The 24,850-nt window shown below is 40.8% G+C and overlaps 1 protein-coding gene across 3 annotated transcripts in view; it reads left to right on the top strand.

Annotated features, from left to right (window-relative positions):
• Positions 1-9,444: 9,444 nt before the first annotated feature.
• The window catches only part of PCCA (propionyl-CoA carboxylase subunit alpha), a 357,444-nt gene continuing 342,038 nt past the window's right edge, over positions 9,445-24,850 (top strand). For 2 of the 3 annotated variants that reach the window (XM_027115894.1, XM_027115896.1), the window contains exons 1-4: positions 9,446-9,581; positions 18,413-18,490; positions 24,384-24,431; positions 24,544-24,612. In XM_027115894.1, coding sequence (XP_026971695.1) covers positions 9,477-9,581; positions 18,413-18,490; positions 24,384-24,431; positions 24,544-24,612 — 300 coding nt within the window. In that variant the 5' untranslated portion in view covers positions 9,446-9,476. Of the gene's footprint in view, positions 9,582-18,412; positions 18,491-24,383; positions 24,432-24,543; positions 24,613-24,850 lie in introns of all 3 variants that reach the window. The other variant, XM_027115895.1, reaches the window with a different exon arrangement.

The following is a 24,850-nucleotide window of genomic DNA, read 5'->3' as shown; positions in this document are numbered from 1 at the left end:
GGTTGGGATCCTCTCTGGAAATATGACATACAATTAACTTAGAAGGGTATATCAATGATTACCTTGGGAGAGAACATGTTCTGGACAGTAAGGACATCGACAAATCTCCAGGGACTTTTTTAAGTCATAAAGTGTACTATGATTGTCCTTGATTGATAATGGTATTGAAACCTAGAAACAAAATAATTTGTTGACAATTATTGAACCAGTTTCAGTGCTTAGCAATTGGGTTATCTCAGTAATCTTTATTCATGAGATGGGAGCAATGAAGCAGAGCTGAGGAGGTCATTGGTAAGTGTGCATAACTTAACATAGCAAACCTGAAGTGACTATCTTTAGAAGGGCCTGTTGCAGGGTTGGCCTTGGCTGGATTTTTGGAGTGTTCCCCCTATTCCCCACTGATAAGGGTGGCCCACTATACTCAGACTGTGCAAACAATGTACAATGTTCAATAATTTATGTGGAATGCCTTCTTTCTTTCTGGGAATCTGGAGTTTTGGTATGTGCTAGGCAGAGAGTACCTCCATGACTAGCCCTCCCAATAAAAACATTGATCACTGAGTCTTTAGTAGTCTTCCCTGGGCAGAAACATTGCACATATGCATTTTCATTGCTGGGGGAAGAGTATGCTCTGTGTGACCCCTCATGGGAAAGTGTTATGGGCTTCTCCCAAATTCATATGTTGAAGCCCTAATCCCTCAGTGTGATTGTATTTGGAAACAGGACCTTTATGGAAGTAATTAAAGGTTAGATGAAGTCATAAGGGTGGGACCCTGAACTGATAGGATTAGTGATCTTATAAGAAGAGACACCAGAGAGCTCTCTGTCTTCTTCCTTGCGCATACATTCATGGAGGAAAGGCCATGTGAAAACACAATGAGAAGGCAGCTGTCTACAAGCCAGGAAGAGACCTCTCTCCCCAAACTGAATTGGCCAACACCTTCATCTTGGACTTCTAGCCTCCAGAACTGTGAGGAAAAAAAGCTCTGTTGTTTAAGCTACCAGTCTATGGTATTTTGTTGTGACAGCCCTAGGAAATGAATACAGCCTCCCTCAAGAAGGGCAACCTGTCTCTCAAATTCATAGACCAGCATTCCCATACATTATTTCATCCTTTATTATTTATTATGTGGTCTTCAATAATATGAGATTGTTTCACATGTCTTAAAGCCTTTATAAAAATGGTATCAAACTGTATGTATTCTTCTGCAGCTTGTTTTCCTTTTATTTATTTTTTGTTTTGTTTTTTCCTTCATCTTATATCTGTGAGATTTATTCATGTGGATATTTTTCTCTAGTTCTAGAATGATGCACAATACCTTCTAAAATGCAAATACAGTATCACTTCCTGGATTAAGATGCTTCAGGTTTCTTACCTCAAAGAACATCGATAAAAAACACAGTTATGTATAAAATAGATAATAAGGACCTACTGTGTAGCACAGGGAACTCTACTCAATACTCTGTAATGGCCTATATGGGAAAAGGATCTAAAAAAAAAAAGAAGGACTTCCCTGGTGGCGCAGTGGTTGAGAGTCCACCTGTCGATGCAGGGGACACAGGTTTGTGCCCTGGTCTGGGAAGATCCCACATGCTGCGGAGCGGCTGGGCCCGTGAGCCGTGGCCACTGAGCCTGCGCGTCCGGAGCCTGTGCTCTGCAACGGGAGAGGCCACAAGAGTGAGAGGCCCGCGTACTGCAAAAAAAAAAAAAAAAAAAGAGTGAATATATGTATATGTATAACTGATTCACTTTGCTGTATACCAGAAACTAACACAACATTATCAATCAGCTGTACCCCAATAAAAATTTAAAAACAAACAAACAAAAAACCCCCCAAACACAAGCAGCTTATGAGGATGAGTAAAGGACCTGGTGGGCAAAGGGAGATGCCTTTGAGTGTATCTGGGGAATCCCTGCATTGTTAAATCTTTTGATCTCTCAAGAGAAGTAGAAAATTTGGAATTTTATGTGAAAGCTGCCATATTTTGAATATAGTTAACTAACTTAATTGTTTTTTTTTGTTTTTTAACTAACTCAATTTAACACACACACACACCCAGGGCTAAAACCAAACTTAGCCTTGTGCCATATGTGGCCCATTGTTGTGCCACAGTGTGATTTCTGGCCTCGAAGATGAAAACCCCCAACTCTGCAGTAATAATATTTACTCTCTTCAGGATCTGGCCCTTTCCTATTCCTTCAGTTTTGTCTGTAAATGCTTCCTTTGCTGAAGTCATACCTTTTGTGATACAAAAGCATGCTGATGGACTCACAGCTCACTATCATACACATGCTATTCACTCTGCTTGTAAGTCTTTTACCTAGAATATCCACTTATCTACCTTTCTTTTTTTTTTTTCTTAATACTTCAAAGTATGTATTTTTAGGAACAAGGACATTCTCTTACATTACCCCAGTACAAGGACCAAAAGCAGGAAATTTAGCATAGAAAAACCCAATTGTCTAATCCAGTCACATGTAAATTTAGTTAATTGTCCGCAGTAATGCCCTTTATACATATTTTCTTAAAAAATTTTTTATTGGAGTATAGTTGATTTACAATGTTATGTTAGTTTCAGGGGTACAGCAAAGTGAATCAGTTATACATATACCTACTCTATTTTTTTAGACTCTTTTTCCATATAGGCCATTACAGAATATTGAGTAGAGTTCCCTGTGTTATACAGCAGGTTCTTATTAGTTTTCTATTTTATATATAGTAGTGTGTATGTGTCAGTCCCAATCTTCCAATTTATTCCTCCCCATCTTATCCCCTGGTAACCATAAGTTTGTTTTCTACATCCGTGATTCTACTTCTGTTTTGTAAATAAGTTCATTTGTACCTTCTTTTTTTAGATTCCATATATGTGATATCATACTTATCTTTCTTTGTCTGACTTAACTTCACTCAGTATGACAGTCTCTAGGTCCGTCCATGTTGCTGCAAATGGCATTATTTTGTTCTTTTTGAACAAATATCTTTTGGCTGAGTAATACTCCATTGTATATATGTATCACATCTTCTTTATCCATTCCTCTGTTGATGGACATTTAGATTGCTTCCTTGTCCTGGCTATTATAAATAATGCTGCAATGAACATTGGGGTGCATGTATCTTTTTGAATTATGGTTTTCTGTGGGTATATGCCTAGGAGTGGGATTGCTGGGTCATATGGTAGTTCTATTTTTAGTTTTTTTAAGGAACCTCCATACTGTTCTCCATAGTGGCTGTTTCAATTTACATTCCCACCAACAGAGCAGGAGGGTTCCCTTCTCTTCACACCCTCTCCACCCTCTTTATTGTTTGTAGACTTTTTGATAATGGTCATTCTGACTGGTGTGAGGTGATACCTCATTGTAGTTTTTTTTTTAATATATAAACTTATTTATTTTATTTATTTTATTTTCAGCTGCATTGGGTCTTCGTTGCTGCATGCGGGCTTTCTCTAGCTGTGGTGAGTGGGGGCTACCCTTCATTGAGATGAGTGGGCTTCTCATTGTGGTGCCTTCTCTTGTGGAGCATGGGCTCTAGGCACTCAGGCTTCAGTAGTTATGGCATGCATGCTCAGTAGTTGTGGCTTGTGGGCTGTAGAGCGCAGGCTCAGTAGTTGTGGTGCACTGACTTAGTTGCTTCGTGGCATGTGGGATCTTCCTGGACCAGGGATCGAACCCGTGTCCCCTGCATTGGCAGGTGGATTCTTAACCACTGCACCACCAGGGAAGCCCTCACTGTAGTTTTGATTTGCATTTCTCTAATAATTAGTGATGTTGAGCATCTTTTCATGTGCTTTTTGGCCATCTGTATGTCTTCTTTGGAGAAGTGTCTGTTTAGGTCTTCTGCCCAATTTTTGATTGGGTTGTTTGTTTTTTTGATATTGAGCTGCATGAGCTGTTTGTATATTTTGGAGATTAATCCCTTGTCAGTTGCTTCGTTTGCAGATATTTTCTCCCTATTTATTTACCTTTCAATTATCCTTTTTTTATGGTGATAAATTTTTTATTTTTGAATAATTTTAGATTTATAGGAAAGTGGTAAAGACAAAATACAGAGTTCCCATACACTCCTCACATAATTTCCCCTAATGTTAATGTCTTATGTTACCATGGTACGTTTGTTAAAACTAAGGAAACAACATTGGTACATTATTATTAACTAAACTCTAGACTCTATTTGAATTTCAGTAGTTTTTACAGTTTTTAGTTTTTGTATCCAGTCCAGGATATTGCACTGCATCATATGTCCTTAGCCATCTCTGGTCTGTGATAGTTTCTGTCTTTCCTTGTTTTTCATGACCTTGACAGTTTTGAGGAGTATTTAAAAATTTATTTATTTATTTATCTATTTATAAATTTCAGCTTTATTGAGGTATAATTGACATACAAAGTTGTAAGATGTTTAAAGTCTACATTGTGGTGATTTGATATACGTATACATTATGAAAGGATTTCCACCCATCTAGGTAATTAACACATCCATCACCTCATATATATAACTTTTTTTTATGGTGAGAACAATTAAGTTCTACTCTCTTAGCAAATTTCAGTTATATAATATGGTGTTATCAGTTATAGCCACCATGTTTTACATTAGATCCTCAGAACTTATTCATCTTATTGCTGAAAGTTTGCACTCTGTTACCAATCTCTCCCTATTTCCTCCCCTGCCCCAGCCCCTGGAAAGCACTTTCCTACTCTGTGTCTATGAGTTTGACATTTTTTCTTATTTTTTAGATTCTACATATAAGTGACATTATGTGGTATTTGTCCTTCTCCCTGTGGGTTATTTCACTTTATATACCATATCTTTATTCAGTCACTTGTTGATGGACACTTAGGTTGTTTCTATGTTTTGGCTGTTGTGAATAATGCTTCAACATGGGTGTACAGATATCTCTTCAATTTTCTGTTTTCATTTCCTTTGAATATATACCCCAAAGTGGGGTTGCTGGATCACATAGTAGCTCTATTTTTAGTTTTTTAAGGAACCTCCATACTGTTTTCCATAGTGGCTGCACCAATTTACATTCCCACCAACACTGTAGGAGGGTCCCCTTTTCTCGACACCCTCTTCAGCATTTATTATTTGTAAACTTTTTGACAATAGCCATTCTTACTGGTATGATGTGATAACTCATCATAGTTTTATTTGCATTTATTTCTCTGATAAGTATCAATGACGAGCGTCTTTTCATGTGCCTATTGGCCATCTGTATGTCTTCTCTGGAGAAATGTCTATTTAGGTCTTCTGTTTATATTTTGCTTGTTTTTGTTGTTGTTGTTGTTATTGAGTACAATCTGTAACTTTAAGTGGAGAGGGCAAAGGCATAGAGTTGTGTTCTATTAGTTAGGGTACACATTCGGCTATTGTTAACAAAGGCAAAACAAAACACAACACAGTAACTTAAATAAGATACAGTGTTTTTCTCTTTTGCATAAAAATCTGAGCAAAACCTTCCAGGGCTGATATAGCAGCTCCATAGTGTCACCTTCGAGCTCCTTGGATATTGTTTTGTCTTCCTCAACGCCTGACTTCCTTCTTATCATCTAAGATGACAACTTTGCCCCCAACATTATGCCCACATTCTGGCAAGCTGGGAAGAGGAGAAGGGAAAGTGGAAGGCATGCCCCTTCCCTTTAGGGGCACAACCCAGAAGTTACCCATGTCACTTTTGCTTACATCCCATTGGCCAAAACTTAGTAACCTAGCCACTCTTGCTGTGATGGAAGTTGGCAAATGTAGTTATTCCCTGAGGGCTGTGTACCCAGCTAATTGTGAGAGTTTTTTACTAAAGAAGCAAGAGGAAGGTGGGTATTAGGGGACAACTAGCAGTCTCTGCCACAGTCCACGCCTTCATCACTTAAAGAGTTCTGCACGACTACTCTTCTCACTAGTGTAACAGTCAGGATTCAGCCAAGGAAGCACACCTCCATAAGACTCTACTTTTACGGGGGGAATACAATAGCATTTTGGCTCTCCAGGAATTAGCATCAGTTCAGAGCTAGAGTCCAGTAATCCCTGAAAATTTTGGTTATTTTCCCTTCCCGCAGTACATACTCACATTCATCAGTGGCTACAGGCTACTGGCAGAGAAAGAGTGATTACAAGAATCTGCTTGAAGCATTGGTAGACAAGTGGGACAAGCTGGATAAGGGGGATAGCAGAGAAGCTAAGCATGTCTGGCTGCCAGATAGGAATGTGAGGAAGGCTCTCAGAAAGGGGTCATGAGAAGCAATTGCTTCTGGACAGCTACCACCTCTGGGGGTCTGCAGCCAAGTGTCTGGTGGTGGGCCTGGGGTTGCTGGTGGTCAGCAGGGCTAGCAGTTGGGAAAAACAAGCTGGATGCAGAGTGGAGGCTGAGGACATGCGGTCTTCCAGGAAACTGTGTTCCTTACCTTTCAGTAATAATCTGGGAGTATTGGCTGCCACTTCACTCCTGCTTTCTTTTTTTTAAATTAAATTTATTTATTTATTATTTTTGGCTGCGTTGGGTCTTCGTCACTGTGCGCGGGCTCTCTCCAGTTGAGGTGAGCGAGGCCCACTCCTTGCTGCGGCGCGCGGGCCTCCCACTGCAGTGGCTCCCCCCGTTGTGGAGCACGGGCTCCAGGCGCTCGGGCTTAGCCGCTCTGTGGCACGTGGGATCTTCCTGGACCAGGGCTCGAACCCGCGCCCTGCATGGCAGGAGGACTCCTAACCACTGCGCCACCAGGGAAGCCCCCACTCCTGCTTTCTAAATATCTTACAAGGTCCTCTTTTGGTTAACTCTAACCAGGAACCATATAGGGCAGAGGATTTGGGGAAACATAATTTCCACTCTGGTTTACCTAGTCTGTTAGTGCTCCAAACTCAGGGAGAGCCAAATATATGTATGTAGCGCAAAGTTCAGGGTCTCTAGGTGGAGTGCAGTCTTGCTACTTATTGCTCATGTGGCTGCTTATGATTCCCTGATTTACACCCCAGCTTCCCTCGGCTCCATGCACACCATGCAACAGTAGGGCAGTATCTTGTAACAGGATACGGGGGATCACAGGGGAGATTGGCATCTGACTTCTCAAGAGCAACTCTGGAAGCTAGAAGATGATGTAAAATGTTTTCAGAATTCTGAGAGGAGATTTATTATTTCTAGCAAAGGCAGAGTAACTGGTTCCAGACTGGTTCTAGATGGAGAAGCTGGTTCCCTCCCACTATAGATAAATAGAAAATTGGACAAAATATATGAAACAACTATTTTCAGACATCGGTAACAGGAAGTGGGTTTTGGAGATGATAAACATCCCAAAATGTGTGGCGTAGCTTGGAGAAGGTAGAACTGTTCAGCTCAAAACTGGCAATTATATTCCCTTGAAAACACAGTATTAGAATTACAGGCTATATCAAAGAAAGCAAAAACAATATTGTCCCGGGCTTTGAAAGCAGCCATTTTACTAAAGAGGTACCATGGCATAACAGGGGTCATCAGCTTTCAGATTCTGGTTTGCTGTATTGGGGTGGTCACCATTAAGTTATCACCACATATATCAGGTTTCATTTTGTCAGTACCTCATTTGTGAATTGATTAGGATACAGTTCTGGCTGCTATAGTAAAGACAGAAATAACAATGATTTAAACAAGATAAAAATTTATTTCTCTGTCACATAACAGTCCATGCATTAAGCAATAGAAGACTGATAAGATGATTCCACAGAGTAGGGGACCTTGGCTCCTCCTATCTTATTGCTCTGCTATTTTCAACATGGGGCTTCTATCTCACGAGTTAAGATGGTTGCTCCAGCACGCACCAGTATGTCTTCTTTCAGGAAGGAGGGAAGAGGAAATGGAAGGCATGCCTCTACTCTTCAAGGGCACAATTCTTACATTCCATAAAGCACACCTTAGTCACATGTCCACACCTTGTTGTTAGGGAGGGTGGATAGTGCAGCCTTTAGCTGGGTGGCCATGTGCTCAGCTAAAGCTTAGGAGCTCTTTTACTAAAGAAAGGAGTGGAGAATAGATATTATGGAACAAGTAGTTTCTGCCACAACTGCCGTACAAGCAAATAACTTCTATAAGACAAAACAGATAGGATCTAAGGAGAATCACTCCAAAGGGTAAAAATGGGAGGAAGGAAAAGAAAAAAAGAGAAAAGCAGGTTTCCTGGGTAGGAAATGAGCCCATCCTTAGATACCTAAGTGAGAAATCCTGTGAAACTGATATAAATTTTTATATTGTGTGTCATGCAAGTTCCTGCTTACATTTTAAAATTCCATTGCGTCACCTCTCAGCTATCCTTAAACAGTTTGTATCTCTTTTGGCATTTGCCATGTTGTAAGACATTCTGTGTCATTCCTAGCTTTGTTAACTGTCTCAAGGTGACTCTGTATGAGAAGCAAAATAGTTAAGAGAGAGCCCCTGATGCTATCGTATATATAGGTGAGAGGACCTGATGTCTGAGATTTGCTTCAGAATACTCCAGCAAAAAATAAGCAGGGGGAATAGATGAAACGAGATTGACAAAAGGTTGATTTGTTGAAGATGTGTGATGGGTGCCTGGGTGATCATAAGACTATTTTCCCTCTTTTGTGTCTGTTAAAAACTGTCCATAATAAAACAAAAGTCCAGTCCCTGAAGACAGCCAGACCTGGGTTCAAACCCTAGTTTCACTACTTACTAGCTGAGTGGCTTTTCCTCTCTATAAATTCAGTTTCTTAAAATGGGAAATGTATAGGCCAATAGGGTTCTTACAAAGATTAAAAGAGACAAAATTTGAGGCATCTAACAAGGGCTAGCCCTTAGTAGTTGTGTTAATAAACGTGCCGACTTGCAAGCAACAGAAACTGACTTTGGTTATGGCTAATTCCTCTGACACGCAGATGTTAGTATATGCAGAAGAGGTAGGGCTTGAGCTGGGATCTCTGATTTCTAGACCTAGAGCGTTTTCTATGTTACCACATTTGTCCAAAACCTTACCTTGGTTTGGCGCTTTGCAACTTACGCCTTCAAACTTACAGGATCTTAGTTTGGGTACCTGCCTGGAACTTAAGTCACTCGAGACTGTAGGGTGGCCCTGGGCTGAGGGGTGGTCAAGGGGCGGAGTTACCTCACTGACGTTCGCTGGCCGCACTGCGTGTAAGTTGCTAAGTGGAAGCTGGCGCAATACGGGGTTTACCCCAAGCAGGCGCGGATCAACCGCCGCCAGAACACACGTGTGTCCTCCCTGTCTCGCTCATTGCCGGGATAGTGTCGGGCCGGCAGCCCCAAGCTGGCTCCTGGCTGGCCGCTCGGCCAGCCTCCCCCGCGGCCCAGCACGCGCTTGCCCAGCATCCAGGCTCCCGGCTCCCGCGGTTGGGCGAGTCCCGCTCCCGGTCCCTCCCTTCCCCGCAGTAGGGGGCGGGGCCACGGATCCCAGGCTCGTGATTGGCCGAATTGTAGGCGCTCCCTTTCTCCGACTCCTTCCGCGGGGTGAGAGGTCAGCGGAGCTCCGGTCTGCAGGGGCAACAATGGCGGGGCTCTGTGTCGGGGAGGCAGCGCTGGTCACAGCAGGACGGCGTGGACGGCGGTGGCCGCAGCCACTGTTGCGGAGCGCGGCGCTATGGACCCTGAAGGTGAGGAGCGCCGGGACTCCCCGTGGGCCTGGGTCTCACTGGGCTCCCAGCCCCGCACCGCCAGGCGGTGGCTAGTGCTGCGTAGAGCGCTCCGTAGGTGTCCGGGCGACACTCGGCGCCGGGTTCCGCGTCGGACCGCGCCCCTAACTCCCTCTCCCTCCGGAGTTCGCCCTGGAGCGGGGCAGAGCCGGCGTCCTTCGCCCCAGCTGTTACTCGGAGTATCATGGAGGGCCGAGCGGCCCAAGGAGCCTGTAGGCGTGAGTTTTCTGCTTTCTCGGGAGCGGCTGACAGCCACCTGGCTGTAATGTACGTGCATTTCCCGTGCTCCCGCTCTTCGGCCATGAGGTTTTGGCTTGTCGTGAGCTTTCCAGGTGTATTTTTAAGGGTCCTTATCGTTTCCATTTTCTTTTGCCTCCTTCCTGCTTTGAAGGGACACTAAATTGCTGTTCAAGTAGAGTTAGGGTTTTGAGTTTGTCTCACCTTTTAAAGTATCATAAGATGTCAGGATTGCTACTACCTTTGCTTGAGTTGAGAGCCTATTTTAATTGTATTATATCATTATATACTGTATATGCATCTTGTGAGTATTTCTCTTCTCTGTAGTGGTTAGCCTGATGTTTGTGCTCTTCTAAACACATCTCTGCACTGTATGTTCTAGGGTTTTCATGGTGGTAGCCTTGACTTATACGTTGGAGTGTTTGTGTGTGGCTCTTAACACTTTTTGTCTTCAACATGGAGTCTCTTGTAAGTTCTAAACGAAGACTATCTAACTTACTTTATTAACAGTTTAAGTCACTTGAACAAATTATTTAAAATAAAGGTTTCTCTGAAAACCACCTGTTATCTTCCTTTTAAAAAAACAGGCACGTAACTTGATTTATTGTCATTTAACTTTTAGAATTGGAAGACACGTTAGAGATGATTTGGTGCATCCTACTCTTTTAAAGAGGAGGGAGCTTAGTCCCAGGTGAGAAATGTTCAGCTACAGCTGAACATGGAAGTGAAAGTAAGTCTGCAGGTGCATTAGCTTAGTGTCAGCTTTAGAATGCCCACTCTCAAAAAACCCAAAGTTTGTGTGGGCACACAATTTATTGTTTCTTAATCTTTAGTGTTCTTTCATCTTTTAATCTTTTTTGGCCACATCACTTGCAGTTGCAAAACTCTGAATGCGTTTATTGATGTGTAGGAGGCAGCATGGTGTGGTGGGAAGGCATGGGCTTTGGAGTCACACAGATGAAGTTTGGTATATTAAATAAGTCATCTCTTTGGGCCTCCGCTTCTTCCTTTCAGCTGTTTTTTTCAGCAAGTCTTTCTCTACTTCCTGTGTTCCATCTCTATGAAATGAATATAATTTCTCTTTTAGAAATTTTAGTCTGTTAAGGAGACAGACAAGTGTGAAATGCTATTAGGGGAGAGGTCCTAGTGCTGTATAGAAGAAAATAAAATGGAGGGATTTGACCAAGTCTAGATTTTGAGCTTTGTGTCCTAGATACTGTTCTGGTGCTCTACTTGAATTAATTTATCCAATCCTCACAACAGCCATATAATCCCCATTTACAGATGGAGAAATTGAGGCACAGTTTTATGTGACTTGCTCAAACCATGCCTAAGGTAAGGGAGTTTTCCTTTGGAAGTGAAAGTTGAAACAAGTTTTGAAGGACAAAGTGACTTTTTTCTAGGCAAAGAGAGAAGAAAGAGGTGAACGTTATATGTGAGAGAGCAGCACGTACAAAAGTCCTGGGCCAGAGAGCATGACAAGGTAGGAGAACTGAGAAAAGGCTACTGAGGCTCTGGTATTGAGATTAGATGGTACTGGGGAGGTAGGTAGGAGTCAGACCATGCTGGGCCTTGCTGTAGGCCGTGCTTGGTTTTATGGGAAACCATTCATGTTGGAGTTGGGAGGAATTATTACACTGACATATTTTAGTGTGGAGAGGTTGAGAGAGAAGGAAGTTGTTACTCTGTTTACTGCTGTACACTTATTGTACAACATATAAACTGATTTTTCTTACCCAGTTTCTTCCTTTTAATGTGTTGGCAGAGCCTGCATCTTGTCTACTTCTGTTTTCTTTCTTTTTCAAAAAAATATTTATTTATTTATTTGGCTGCACCGAGTCTTAGTTTTTCTCTTTTGTTACTGTTTTACAAAAGATGCAGTGATAGTTTACATCTCATTGGTTGCTATTAATCTGGCACTTTGTGAAAGTTATAGTGTGTAAGAACAGTTCTATGGCAGTGGGATGGTTAGGTTTCCTAGAAGCAGAGCCTGAAGAGAGATTTTGTGCAGGTGGTAGTAGTTGAGAAGAATGAAGAAAACAAGCTAGAGCAGGGGAAAAAAATCTAAGCAAGGAAGGGGATCCAGATGGAAACTAGATTCAGTTTCATCCCACAGGGGAGCCCTGGAGCAGTGGTTCTCAAAGCAGGGGACTCCAGCCAGCGGCGACAGCGGCAACAGCAGCATTACCTGGGTACTTGCTAGGAATGCACATCTTCTAGCTCTACCCTAGACCTGCCAAGTTTGAAAATCTGGCGTTAGAGCCCAGCCATCTGTTTTAACAAGCCCTTCTCCAGGTGATACTGATGCACAGTTAAGTTTGAGAAGCACTGTTCTAGTTCAGCCCTGTGCAATAAACATAAAATGTGAGCTGCAAATGTAATTTAATATTTTCTAGCACTTACATTGAAAATTGTTTTAAAAGGTTAAATATTAATGTACTTTAACCCAGTATATTTAAAATATTTCAATATGTTAATGTAAAAAATTAACAAGGTTTTTTTTGTTGTTTGTTTTTGGTATTAAGTCTTCAAATCTGGTGTGTATTATACACTTGGAGCACATTGGAATTTGGACTGGCATATTTCAAGTGCTCAGAAGCTGCCTGTGGCTAGTGGCTGCCATATTGGACAGCCAGCCCTAAAGCACAGATTGCAATACTAAATTGGACCCACCTTGAGATGAGGGGCGGGGGCAGCCTTTTGAACCCTGTGTGAGTCAGTCATTGGCTGTGGGCTGGGAGGGATGTAGCTCCCAGGCTTGATGGAGAACTCCTGTCTAGTTGAGGCACATGGGGCAAACTAGGGAGCAGGTGTGAGCCATGAGTAGGATACATGTACAGAGTACACCCAGAGTACACCAACTGGGGGCCTTCACCACCTGGTGAACAGGTTCTGGATGTACACCAACATCTGCTACAGGTGGGGTGGGAGGAATGGCCTGGTTGGGGAGCTGTAGTGGAATGAGGAAGTTTTAAAGTTGATGTATATAGTTCTCTGGTGTTCCAGCTTTTACTATGGAGGCAGAGCTGGAGAATCTTGAGTTTTATTCCCCCAGTTTTATTGAGAAGTAATTGACATGAATCTTGAGATTTGATCATCTCTCTCAAATGTTACGTATTCAGCTTAGCTTGTAACAGAAGGTCTTGGCAGACAGTTGAAGATTGGGATGGCAAGTGAGGTCCTGAAGGCTAAATAGTCAGTGTCTGTGAAGGAAAAGCTGTGCTTAAGTGAAAAAGCCTGACTTCCGGCAGTGTTTTTAAAGGGTTTTTTTTCTGGTCACTGTGGTTCTGTTAAAATGCTGGAAGAAATATTTGGCTGGTGCGTCCCAGCTCTGTGTCGTGAAATGTGAAAGAGCGGACCTTCGCCTGGAAGTTTTGAAGATGAAGCACTATCAAATATTTACTTTTACTTGGTAAGAGCATGTTATGACTCCATTAATCCACAATTTTGAGGATGGTTTCTTTGAAGCATTGGTTGGCCAATAAGTTTGTTCGGGGTTTTCCATAACATCTTATAGTAAAACCCGAATGAACTTTTTGGCCAACCCCAATAGCATGCATCCTGATAATGAATTAACCTGTCAACAGAATTGTTTTAGTATTATACACCTGAATGCCGCTGTGGTTATGTTAAGAGGAATACTTTTGGTTTGGCAGGATTAGTGTTTAAGTTCTTCTTTAAACATGAGTCTAGTGGATTTACCAGTTTGGGCTGCCACCTGAGGCCACATCTAGAATGTGAAAGTAGGTGATCTCCTAGTTAGAAAAGGGCAGTCCTTGTTGGCAATGGCCGGAAGGCATGTGAACAGTTTGTGTACAAGCTGTACCCCTTTTTTTGGTTAACAGTTATTGTATGCTTACTTCAACATATGCAAAACTGTGCTAGGCATTTTACACATTCTCATTTAATCCTCATGGCAGCCTTATGTCCTAGATAAGTAGTTTTTATGCCCAGTTTATATGTGAGGAAAATTATGTTTAAGAAATGTCAGAGCCAGCATTTGAACCGGGGTCTGAATCTGAGTCTAGATCACAGCTCTTATATTATTACTTTTATGGGAACTCCGAAATGGCCTGGTTTTATTTATTCATTTATTTGTTTGTTTGTTTTTTTATGGCTGCGTTGGGTCTTCATTGCTCCCTGCGGGCTTTCTGTAGTTGCGGCGGGTCTTCATTGCTGCCCGCAGGCTTTCTCTAGTTGCGGTGAGCGGGGGCTACTCTTCGTTGCAGTGTGTGGGCTTCACGTTGGCTCTAGGCGCGTGGGCTTCAGTAGTTGTGGCTCGTGGGCTCTAGAGCACAGGCTCAGTAGTTGTGGTGCACGGGCTTAGTTGCTTCACGGCATGTGGGATCCTCCTGGACCAGGGCTCGAACCCGTGTCCCCTGCATTGGCAGGCGGATTCTTAACTGCTGTGCCACCAGGGAATCCCTGGCCTGGTATAATTTTAAGAAAGAAAGCTACAACTGCATAATTGGATTTAGTTTTTGTGTAATAGCTTCCATTTTCTTGGTGCTTTACCATTTATAAAGGCTTGATTTTTTTTTTTTTTCAACAGCCCTGTAGGAAAGCAAGGGAGGTGTCATCTAGTACATTTTATAGATGGAAGCTGGAGTCCAGAGAAATTATTTGCTCAATGTTTCATACCTATGAAGCAGTGGAGCTAAGAGTTGATCCAGGTCTTGTGGCTCTGAAGGTTGTGCTACTTCCCACGTGCCACATTGTTAGCTGGCATTTCTTTTCTAAGTGTGGAAAATATTGGAAATCTTTATTCTTGCAGAAGAGAACCAATGCAGTACATTATTGGGAAGTCATTTTGCATACACTGACCTTTCTCCTTTTGGCTGTCATAGGCTAAATAGTCTTTATAAATAGAGTTGATTAAAGTTTCTCCTTTGAACACACTTGTTCTAGGAAGTATCTTGAAAGAATTTTGGACTGAGCTTGTAGCCATTTTTTTATATGCTTAAGAAAAATAACATTAAAAATGCTATGTAGAGGTCCAAATTAGCAGAGTTCTACTAACTTGTCCCTTGTATTAAAAAAAAAAAATTATGTTGTAGCTCTACAAAATTATCTGATTTTTGACTTGTGTTCTTTATAACTTTGAACTTCCATGAAGGTCTGCCAGGAGTAAACAGGAACACAAGAGAGCCGTTGTGGGGCTGACTGCAAACCAGTTTGGACTTGCTGTGGGAATGGCCCAAACTCTTGTTTTTCCTCAGTAGTTTGTTCTGATTGCTTGTACCGTTTCTACTTCTAGTTTCTTGGCTCACTAGGGGCATCTATGTTTTTTTAATTTTGGGGCCACATTATCACAAATTCACATGTGTACAAGCTGTATGCTTTCTTTTTTTGGTAATGGTGGTAAAATATCTGTTAGATCTTCAGAACCAACTATTTAAAAATAGTAATAAAAAGATTTTAAAAACCCCAATTTGATCAGTTAGGTAGTGCTAGTTCTTCTCCTACATTTTGGTCAGGTATAATTTGTAAGAGTTGATTTAGTTTTAAGAACTGTGTGGTATAGACATTTTTGAGTTTTGTGTTATTGGTAGTTTCCTGAAAGTAAATGTGTGTTACATTGAGTCAGCTGACCCAAACATTTCTCAGAGCTTGAATTGTTCTAGGTTAGAAACTGTTCTGTTGGGACCAAGTTTAGCTTAGTCCATTTTTCATGAGACCATCTGATGAGATAGAGTCCTGAGGTTTTTATTCCCAAAGGTATTCTAGAAACTTAATTCATATTTATTCAGTTCTCTGAAATTAGCTCTATTTCCACCGAATAGCTCAGCGTTTGTTGCTCTCGGAGCAGTTCAGCAGTGAGATCCGTGTCACCATCCTCTTGGCCCACATGTTCAGTTTGGATTAACTGCATATTCTTCATAATTGTCCGATGCTTGCACATGTTAGAATCCCTGTACTAAGCTCTTGATTTTTGAATATTAGTGGTGTAGGTTAGTAGGGACCTTAGAGAAAACTCATCTGAGCTTTCATTTCTCAGTAGAGGGTAGAGGAGTTAAAGTGGTTTGCTCAAGTCCTAGAAATAGTGTCAGCTGAGCTAGGGTTAGAACTCAGGTTCCTTGGTTTCTTCTCCCAGAGTTCTTTCCCAGGCGGTATTCTGGGACGTGTTCCCTTCCCCAGACATAAACATCGCTGTTTATTCTCTCTCTCCAAAGCTAATTAGAATACCTAAAATGTCTACCCCAGATTGTGTTTTGTCTCTGGAAGACTCACATTTGGTTTTTGCCATCAGGAATCAGTTACGCCCTTTATTTGTTAGTGACTAAAGACACATGTATGATTTTGCCTTTTGTAAAAGGATATGTTGACGTGTTCCTACAACAGAACATTGTGTGCCTTATGATACTAGGAAAAATTTGTAAAACTGTAAACTGTTTTGTTTCATTTTATAAAATTGATAGGAAGCTGGTATGCTATTCACTTTCTTGTGTAAATAGCCTAGCGCTACCTTGCAGCGGAATAAATGTGAGAAATTCCCAGGTAGGTTTTGCTTTTCTTTATATTTAGAGTTTGCTTTCTGCATTGGCTGAGGCTGTAAACACAAGATATGATTTTTAGGGGAGGGAGTATTATCTTTATCCTATTAAGTTTGATATAAGAGTAAAGTTCACAGATTATAGCTATTCTGCTGAGGGCAGTGGAAGACTGAATTTTTATTTGAACACATAGGAGTGGTGAGACCCCCTTGGTAGATTGTTTTTTACCCCAAATCATATCTTTGCATAGATGTTATTGTTAACGTGGGAAGTGCCACTATTTGTATTATCTCAAGATAAAAAACTTCAGAATGCTTTTAATAGATCTGTGCTTAAATCTTGTTACTCTTGCAGCCTAGCCCTTGTGACTTGAAAATTTAAAATTCTTGAGACTCAGTTTTCTCATTTTAAAAATTGGGACTAATACTCTTGAACTCACAGGGATGCTTGCATGACTATGAGAGTGAGTTTTGTTGCTGTGAAAGAGACACAGTAATAAAGTCAATTTTCTTCCCATTCTCAGTTCATTGTTCATCATCAGTCCTTTTTACTTGGTAATGTAGGTTTTGTTTTGTAAAGTGTATCTTTCTTATCTACTACATTCACTTTTGCATAAAGATTACATTTTGTAATTTGGGGCTATATATTTCTAAAAAAATAACTGTATACATCTTTTTCATTTTAAAATGTAATAAAAATTTTTTGCTTCGTATTTGAGTTATGATATTAGAAAATTCTCCGACGTAGTACCTGTTGCCTTTTGCCCCTGTCCACCCCCCCCCCCCCCCTTTTTTTTGGCTGCGCTGGATCTTGGTTGCTGCTCACGGGGTCTTTAGTTGCAGCGAGCAGGGGCTACTCTTCCTTGAGATGTGTGGGCTTCTCATTGCGGTGGCTTCTCTTTGTGCGGAGCATGGGCTCTAGGCGTGCGGTTTCAGTAGTCGCAGCACATGGGCTCAGTAGTTGCGGCTCACGGGCTCTAGAGCACAGGCTCAGTAGTTGTGGCGCACGGGCTTAGTTGCCCCTCAGCACTTGGGATCTTCCTGGACCAGGGATCGAACCTGTGTCCCCTGCATTGACAGGTAGATTCTTAACCACTGGACCACCAAGGAAGTCCCCCACCGCCTTTTTTTTTCTTGGTCTACCTTCATCAGTGACTACTGGCTAAATTATTTTCTTAAACTTTGGCTATAACCTTTATTACTGATTATTCTTAATGTTTTAAAGGCTTAAGATATACTTTTTTTTTTTTTTTTTTTTTTTGCGGTACGCGGGCCTCTCACTGTTGTGGCCTCTCCCGTTGTGGAGCACAGGCTCTGGACGCACAGGCTCCGGACGCACAGGGTCAGCAGCAATGGCTCACGGGCCCAGCCGCTCCACGGCATGTGGGATCTTCCCGGACTGGGGCATGAACCCATGTCCCCTGCGTTGGCAGGCGGACTCTCAACCACTGCGCCACCAGGGAAGCCCCCAAGACATACTTTTTCCACAAACATTTATGGTAATGAATTAGAAGTGAACTTGATTATTAGTATTACCTTTTCATTTTTATTTGCCAAACCACGTTTATACCAGAATAAGTAAAATAAGAAATCATGTTTAAGACATTAGCAAATAAAAAATAATATTTTGTTATTTTTCTGGCCGCTGTTAAAATTGAAGCTCTTTGAATGCCAAGTCACTTGTTTTATGTTGTATAAAGTTCTGCATGGTATGTGACATTCTGATCCTGCCATATCAGTCTGCATGATCAGAAAGACCTTTCTTCTAATTTTACTTGACCCATTGGCTCTTATTCTACTTTTCTGGAGATTGTTTTGATGCCTTTGGTTTCCTCATGTGTGCCAAGGGGATGTGTCTAGTTATGATTTACCTTCTATAGTTATGGTATGTTGCTTAGAACTACATATATTGATTGATGAAACACTGTAGCTAGAAGCATACTGGAAGAATTACCCTGAAAAATATTTACTTGAAAATAAACTTGAAAATGAATGAACTTGAAAAATAAAGTTCATTCAAGTATCTGTAGTTTATTTCACTTTCTTTTTTTTCTTTTGATAGCATGTTCCACATTATTCAAGACAGCATTTAGTGGTGTCTCGTAGTCTCTGTTCAGCGGCATATGATTCTAATGAAAAAGTAAGTATTTAAAAAATACTTTTAACGGTTAAGTTATAATGGTTTTACTTTGTTGTCTCCATGTTATGTTCACTGGGCAGATTAAATTTTATTGATGCTGTGTAATTATTTATTGCTCTACATCATAGGTTTTATAAGTGCTCAATCTTTGTTCCTTTTTTCATTGTGGGCCACAACCTGAGTCTTTAAATTTTGTATTTTTACCTATACCACAAATCGAATAAATTTACAATGTGTTTCCCTTGTTTTCAGCAGGATCACTAATACAACATTCTTTCTTAGACTAGGCAGTTGAGAGATTTTGATTAAACTATTGGGTTTTTTTTCATTTACTTAATATTTGTAAGATTCATTTTGAATGACGGCAATTATGGGTATTGTAAATTTTGGGACAGGGAAATTCCAGTTAAAATCTTGATACATGATAATGTTTGAGGCTTGTAAGTGGAGAGATAAAGGAACTAGAAGTGGTGATTGGAGGTAAAACATGATTTGGTGACGACAATAAAGGCATCAAAGAAGGCAGAAGAAGAGTTTTGGTTAAGATGAGATGGTTCAAGTTAAATGTCATTAAAGTAGAACTAATATGAATGATCATCTGAGAATGAAATAGTCTTCTAACTTGTCGGTTGACATATGCAAAACTACTCAAAAGAATCTGGAGGCTCGGGGAAAAAAAGGGTGTATATCACTGCAGTTCAAAAGAAATATATTGTGGACACAATTGTAGGGCATATGTAATTTTATGTTTTCTAATAGCCACATTAAAAAGAAACAGGTGAGGGCTTCTCTGGTGGCGCAATGGTTGAGAGTGTGCCTGCCGATGCAGGGGACACGGGTTCGTGCCCCGGTCTGGGAAGATCCCACATGCTGCGGAGCAGCTGGGCCCGTGAGCCATGGCCGCTGAGCCTGCACATCCGGAGCCTGTGCTCCGCAACGGGAGAGGCCGCAACAGTGAGAGGCCCGTGTACCGCAAAAAAAAAAACACAAAAAAACAAAACAGGTGAAATTAACTTTAATGTATTTTATTTTATTTTATTATTTTTTATGTTTTGGCCATGCCACAAGGCATGAGGGATCTTAGTTCCCCTACCAGGGATCGAACCTGTGCCCCCTGCATTGGAAGCACGGAGTCTTAACCACTGGATCCCAGGGAAGTCCTGGCATTGATAATACAGTGTTTAAAACTTGCACCATTATACTCTGGTTATGTCATATCATGGTGTGTTTTGACACAAATACCGAGGTGTGAACTCTGGCTTTACTGCTAGTTAACTTTGCCGGTGACTTAGGCAAGTGATTATGCTTCATCAGACCTCAATTTTCTCATTTTAAAATTGGGATTTTATCAAAACTGACCTCATAGGACTCTTACGAGGATTAAATGAGGTAGTACGCAGAAGGGATTTTCCACAGTACCTGGCATATAGGTAATGTCAGCTGCTTAATATTATCCTTAACTGTTTTGTTCATTCAGTTTTGTACATTTGGAAACGGAAGCTTAAAACCCACAATAGTAAGTGTAAGCTGGGTGTAAACGCAAGACTGTCTTTCTCCTGAGCTGGTGGGTTTACCCACTGTGCTGTACTCCTTCTCGGAAGTGCTTGGTGAGTGACTCGGGATCTAGAGTTCTGCCGCCATTCCTCCAAATACCCAGTGGAACAGGCCAGCTCAGCCTTTCTCTTGGTCCCTGAATGGAGAGAAGTGTCCTTGCTGGTTTTAGATGCCAGCTATGATCTAAACATAGGGAAGGGAAAAAAGGAAGGAGGGGTAGAGAGAGAACAGATTAAAAGAAAATAACTTAAAAAAATTCTCATGAAACTTCCAGTGTGTTTTTTACCCCATGACAGCAATAGCAAAGGTATAAAACAGTTGCTACACACCCCAGTGTTCATAGCAGCATTATTTACAGTTGTCAAGACATGGAAATAACCTAAGTGTCCATCACCAGATGAATGGATAAAGAAGATGTGGTATATGTACACAATGGAATACTACTCAGCCATAAAAAGGAATGAAAATTGACCATTTGCAGCAACATGGATGGACTTGGAGGGCATTTTGCTGAGTGAAATGTCAGACAGAGAAAGACAAATACTATATGATATCACTTATATGTGGAATCTAAAAGATACAACAAACTAGTGAATATAATGTAAAAGAAGCAGACTCACAGATACAGAGAACAAAGTAGTGGTACCTGTGCTGGGGGCAACATAGGGGTGCAGCAGTGGGAGGTACAGACCATTGGGTACCTCAGTACCCAGTAGTTTACCTCAGTACCCAACAGGCTTAAGGATGTATTGTACAACACAGGGAATATAGCCAATATTTTGTAACAACTGTAAATGGAAAGTAACCTTTAAAAATTGTGTAAAAATAAAAAATTAAAAAAGCAAACAGTTTCTGCAAAAGTTCTTTATCTCCCATGGTACCTGAAAGCCCCCTGGCTTCAAGGATTCAGGTTCCTGGCTTAAAGTTGTTGTTTTTGATTTTCCTCTTAGAGTATCTTCGGAGTGTCTTGTATACGGCTCTCCAGATACAGGATAAAGTCCCAGGTCTTTAAATGATATGAATGAGATGAAATGAAATGAAAGAAGGTCCTTTCTTAATCCAGCCTTTTTACCCCAGCTTTATTTGCCACAGTGCCCACATACTTGTTTTGTGCTTGAGCTGTCTTAAAAATTACTTGTAGTTTTTCAGTGCTACCGTCTGCTTTCAATGTCACTGCCTTAACGCATGCTGTTCACTCTCTCCCTTCGCTGCACTTAACACAGCTGTGTTGTAGCGCTTAACACATTTTGTTGTGATTGTGCCATATTGTAGTTATCGAATGCACTTGATCGAATGCACTTGATGTTCACCTGTAATTGTTGATGTAGAGGGAGAGATTGGTTTAGGGAATTCCCTGGCGGTCCAGTGGTTAAAACTCTGTGCTCTTATTGCCAGCGGCCCAGGTTCAGTCCCTGGTCTGGGAACTAAGATCTCACAAGCCACATGGTGCGGCTCTCCCCCGCAAAAAGTTGGTTTAAATTTACTTGTATGGGGACTTCCCTGGTGGTCCAGTGGTTAAGACTCCACGCTTCCACTGCAGGAGGCGCGGGTTTGATCCCTAGTTCTGGGAACTAAGATCCCGCATGAAACATGGCGCAGCCAAAAAAATAAAAAAAAAAAGGCTAATTAAAAAAATTATTTGTATATACATTCTTTTATATGCATAGCCTACCTGGAAGAATATTCAGGAAACTAGTAGTAGTTGCCTTTGGGGCAAGGGCCTAGGTGTCCCTACAGTGTGTCCCCTTGTGTACCTTCTAAATTCTGAACCATATTCATCTGTTATTTAGTTAAAAGAAAATCTTAGGTATGGAAGATTAATTGATATTAGCTTTATTGAGCTTGTGTACTAATTGGTAATCCATTAATAGTCCTATATTAGTCAGGGTTCTTCAGAGAAACAGAACCAGTAGGAGACATAGGGAGATTTTTTTTACTGGCTCACATAATTATGGAGGCTGAGAAGTCCCACCACAATCTGCTGTGGCAAGCTGGAGACCCAGGAAAGCTGGTACTGAAATTCTAGTCCAGGTTCAAAGGTCTGGGAACCAGGGGGGCTGATGGTGTATGTCCCAGTCCAAGGCTAGGAGAAGACCAGTGTTCCAGCTCAATCCGGCAGGCAGAACTAATCGTCCCTTCCTCCACTTTTTAGTCTGTCAGGCCCTCAGTAGAGTGGATGATACCCACCCACACTGGGGAGGGCTGTCTGCTTTACTGAGTCCACTGATTCAATGTTAGTTTCATCTAGAAACACGCCCACAGACACCGCAGAAAAAACGTTTAATCTGAACACCCTGTGGACGAATCAAGTTGCACATAAAACTAACTATCACAAGCCCTGAACAGAGATGAATAGAAATGTGTGAGGTGCAGTGATCATTTTGGTACAGATTTATCCCTGTTGGAATCACACTCCTGGGTTTGTAATCTGGTTTGTGGCCCAAAGGAGTGAATAACAATACTCTAGCTAACACCTACTGAGTATATATTATGTGCTAGGCACTACTCTAAACCCTTTAAGGGTGTTAATATTCCCGCAGCCTCTTGTGGCAGGTGCTATTCTTACTCTCATTTTACATACCAGGAAATGAGGGTTCAGGAGGAGGACTTGTCCACAGAAGAACATGTGGTAGTGTTGGGATTCCAGCCTGGACAGTTTGGCTCCAGACTGGCTCTTAACCATTATTCTGCTTCTTGGATAGGGATTAGGGTGGAATTTGTACTCCGTGTAATATTATGATGTCAATAATTTGTTATATTTGCTGCACCAGTTGCTTAATGTGTAACTTCCAGTGTTTGTGCTGCTTTTATCAGATGTAGTCTGTTTAATACTTAATAAAAATTCACATTTTAAAATGCAGTTCAAGGAAGTATGAACATTTTTTTTCTTAGAATATGCTTATTGTTTAACAGGAATTTACCATGAGCAGATGAGAATAGAAAGGCAGATGATTTTATAGCCTCACGCCTGAGGTGAGATTAGGATATTTTAAGGGCCCATCTGCTCAGGGCTCTGAATGACTTAGGATTCTATCAAATTAGGAATTTACCAGTTTTAAGGTCGAGGCTTGTCTCAGTTTGGTGGAATAAGCCATGTGTGATATAAAGGTTAAATCAAGACTTTAAAGGCCTATTCCAGTTCTGAGATTCTGTGATTACCTGTTGGGTTAAAATATAGCTTTAAGTTATACGAGTACTTTTTTTTTTTGCGGTACGCGGGCCTCTCACCGTTGCGGCCCCTCCCGCTGTGGAGCACAGGCTCCGGTCGCGCAGGCTCAGCGGCCATGGCTCACAGGGCCCAGCGGCTCTGCGGCATGTGGGATCTTCCCAGACCGGGGCACGAACCCGTGTCCCCTGCATCAGCAGGCGGACTCTCAACCACTGCGCCACCAGGGAAGCCCAATATATGAGTACTATTAAGATTATATATAACTTTTCTTTTAGAAATATAACTAAAACTTAAAAAAATAGTTCCATTTAACGTGTAACAATTCACTAACCTAGCAGTCGTTGTGTACTAAAATGTGTTGCATCCAAATTACTTATAATTGTTTGTGTGCATTTCTTTAAAAGGATTAGCCTGTACACTTTTAGAGTAGGGAGAGAACCTTGTTAAATAGTTTCCCATTAGAATGTTATCAATTTATATATGTGGAAGTCAAGAGATTTCAATTTACAGAGATTGATTTACTTAGAGTCAAATAGATCATTAATGGCAAAGCTGGGCTTAGAAATTAGGTCTCTAGCCCCACACAGAATGGAACTTCTTTTTCTATTATATGGCCTCAGCTGTTTAAAAATTTGGTGGTTATTCAAATTTAACATTGTACTCAAATAGCATAACCTGCTTTGTCTGGGAATCTTTGAAAATAAGCATAAATAGTATCTGTTCTCATTTATCAAAAGTATCATTTAATGCTGTGGCCCAATCCCAAAGAGATAGAATATAAATTATATCAGACTTCCCTTTGATAAACATAACACTTAGAATTTCCCTGAATTTAGAAAATAATCAAGTAAATTCTCAAGCAATTTCTTCTAAAGTTTCTTAGTATTCTGAAATATCATTTGAAGATTATCTTTTGGCAAGAGAATTTAGTCCCCTTATGAATTATCTAACCTAGTCAATTGATGCTTTAAGAGGATAATTATAACGCCAGATACTACCAGGTGAGTTTAGTAGCAGCCTGGTTGTAAATGAGCATATGTATAGTATTTAATACTACTGTAGGAAGTAATGTTTATTAGGATCATGCCCAATGGTAATTGTGGAAAAGCTTGGTGTTTTCTGGTCCCAAAGCAAGAGTAACAATTTCTTACGTGTTTTTTCTCTTTTTAGACTTTTGATAAAATTCTTGTTGCTAATAGAGGAGAAATTGCATGTAGGGTGAGTGGAATTTTAATCTTATTTTCCATTTTACTCTGTGAATTTTATTATTATTAAATCCCTTTAAATATGAATTACTATTAATAGATAACATTAATGTACTTTAATATAGGTTATTAAAACTTGCAAGAAGATGGGCATTAAGACGGTTGCCATCCACAGTGATGTTGATGCTAGTTCTGTAAGTATATTTGCTTTGTTTGAATCGGGACCTTATTTTGGATCAAATAGAAAAAAAGTGAAAGATGTAGGTTTTTTTTGTTGGCCTGAAAAGGTACACAATTAAAAAAAATACCTGTTTTATTACTCTTGTATTAAGCAAAATGGGAGCATCATAATGTCTCCAGTATGTGTCTTAACTCTTATTTTCAAGGCTTTAAAAGCCTAGAATAGAATAAAAATTTGGTAAACTGATTCTG

The sequence above is a fragment of the Aethalodelphis obliquidens genome, unplaced genomic scaffold (assembly GCF_003676395.1).
Source record: "Aethalodelphis obliquidens isolate GAN/ISIS:26980383/991018 unplaced genomic scaffold, ASM367639v1 scaffold15, whole genome shotgun sequence".
Lineage (NCBI taxonomy): Eukaryota > Metazoa > Chordata > Mammalia > Artiodactyla > Delphinidae > Aethalodelphis > Aethalodelphis obliquidens.
Note: the sequence above shows the minus strand (reverse complement) of the source record. Positions and strands in the feature narration are given on the sequence as shown.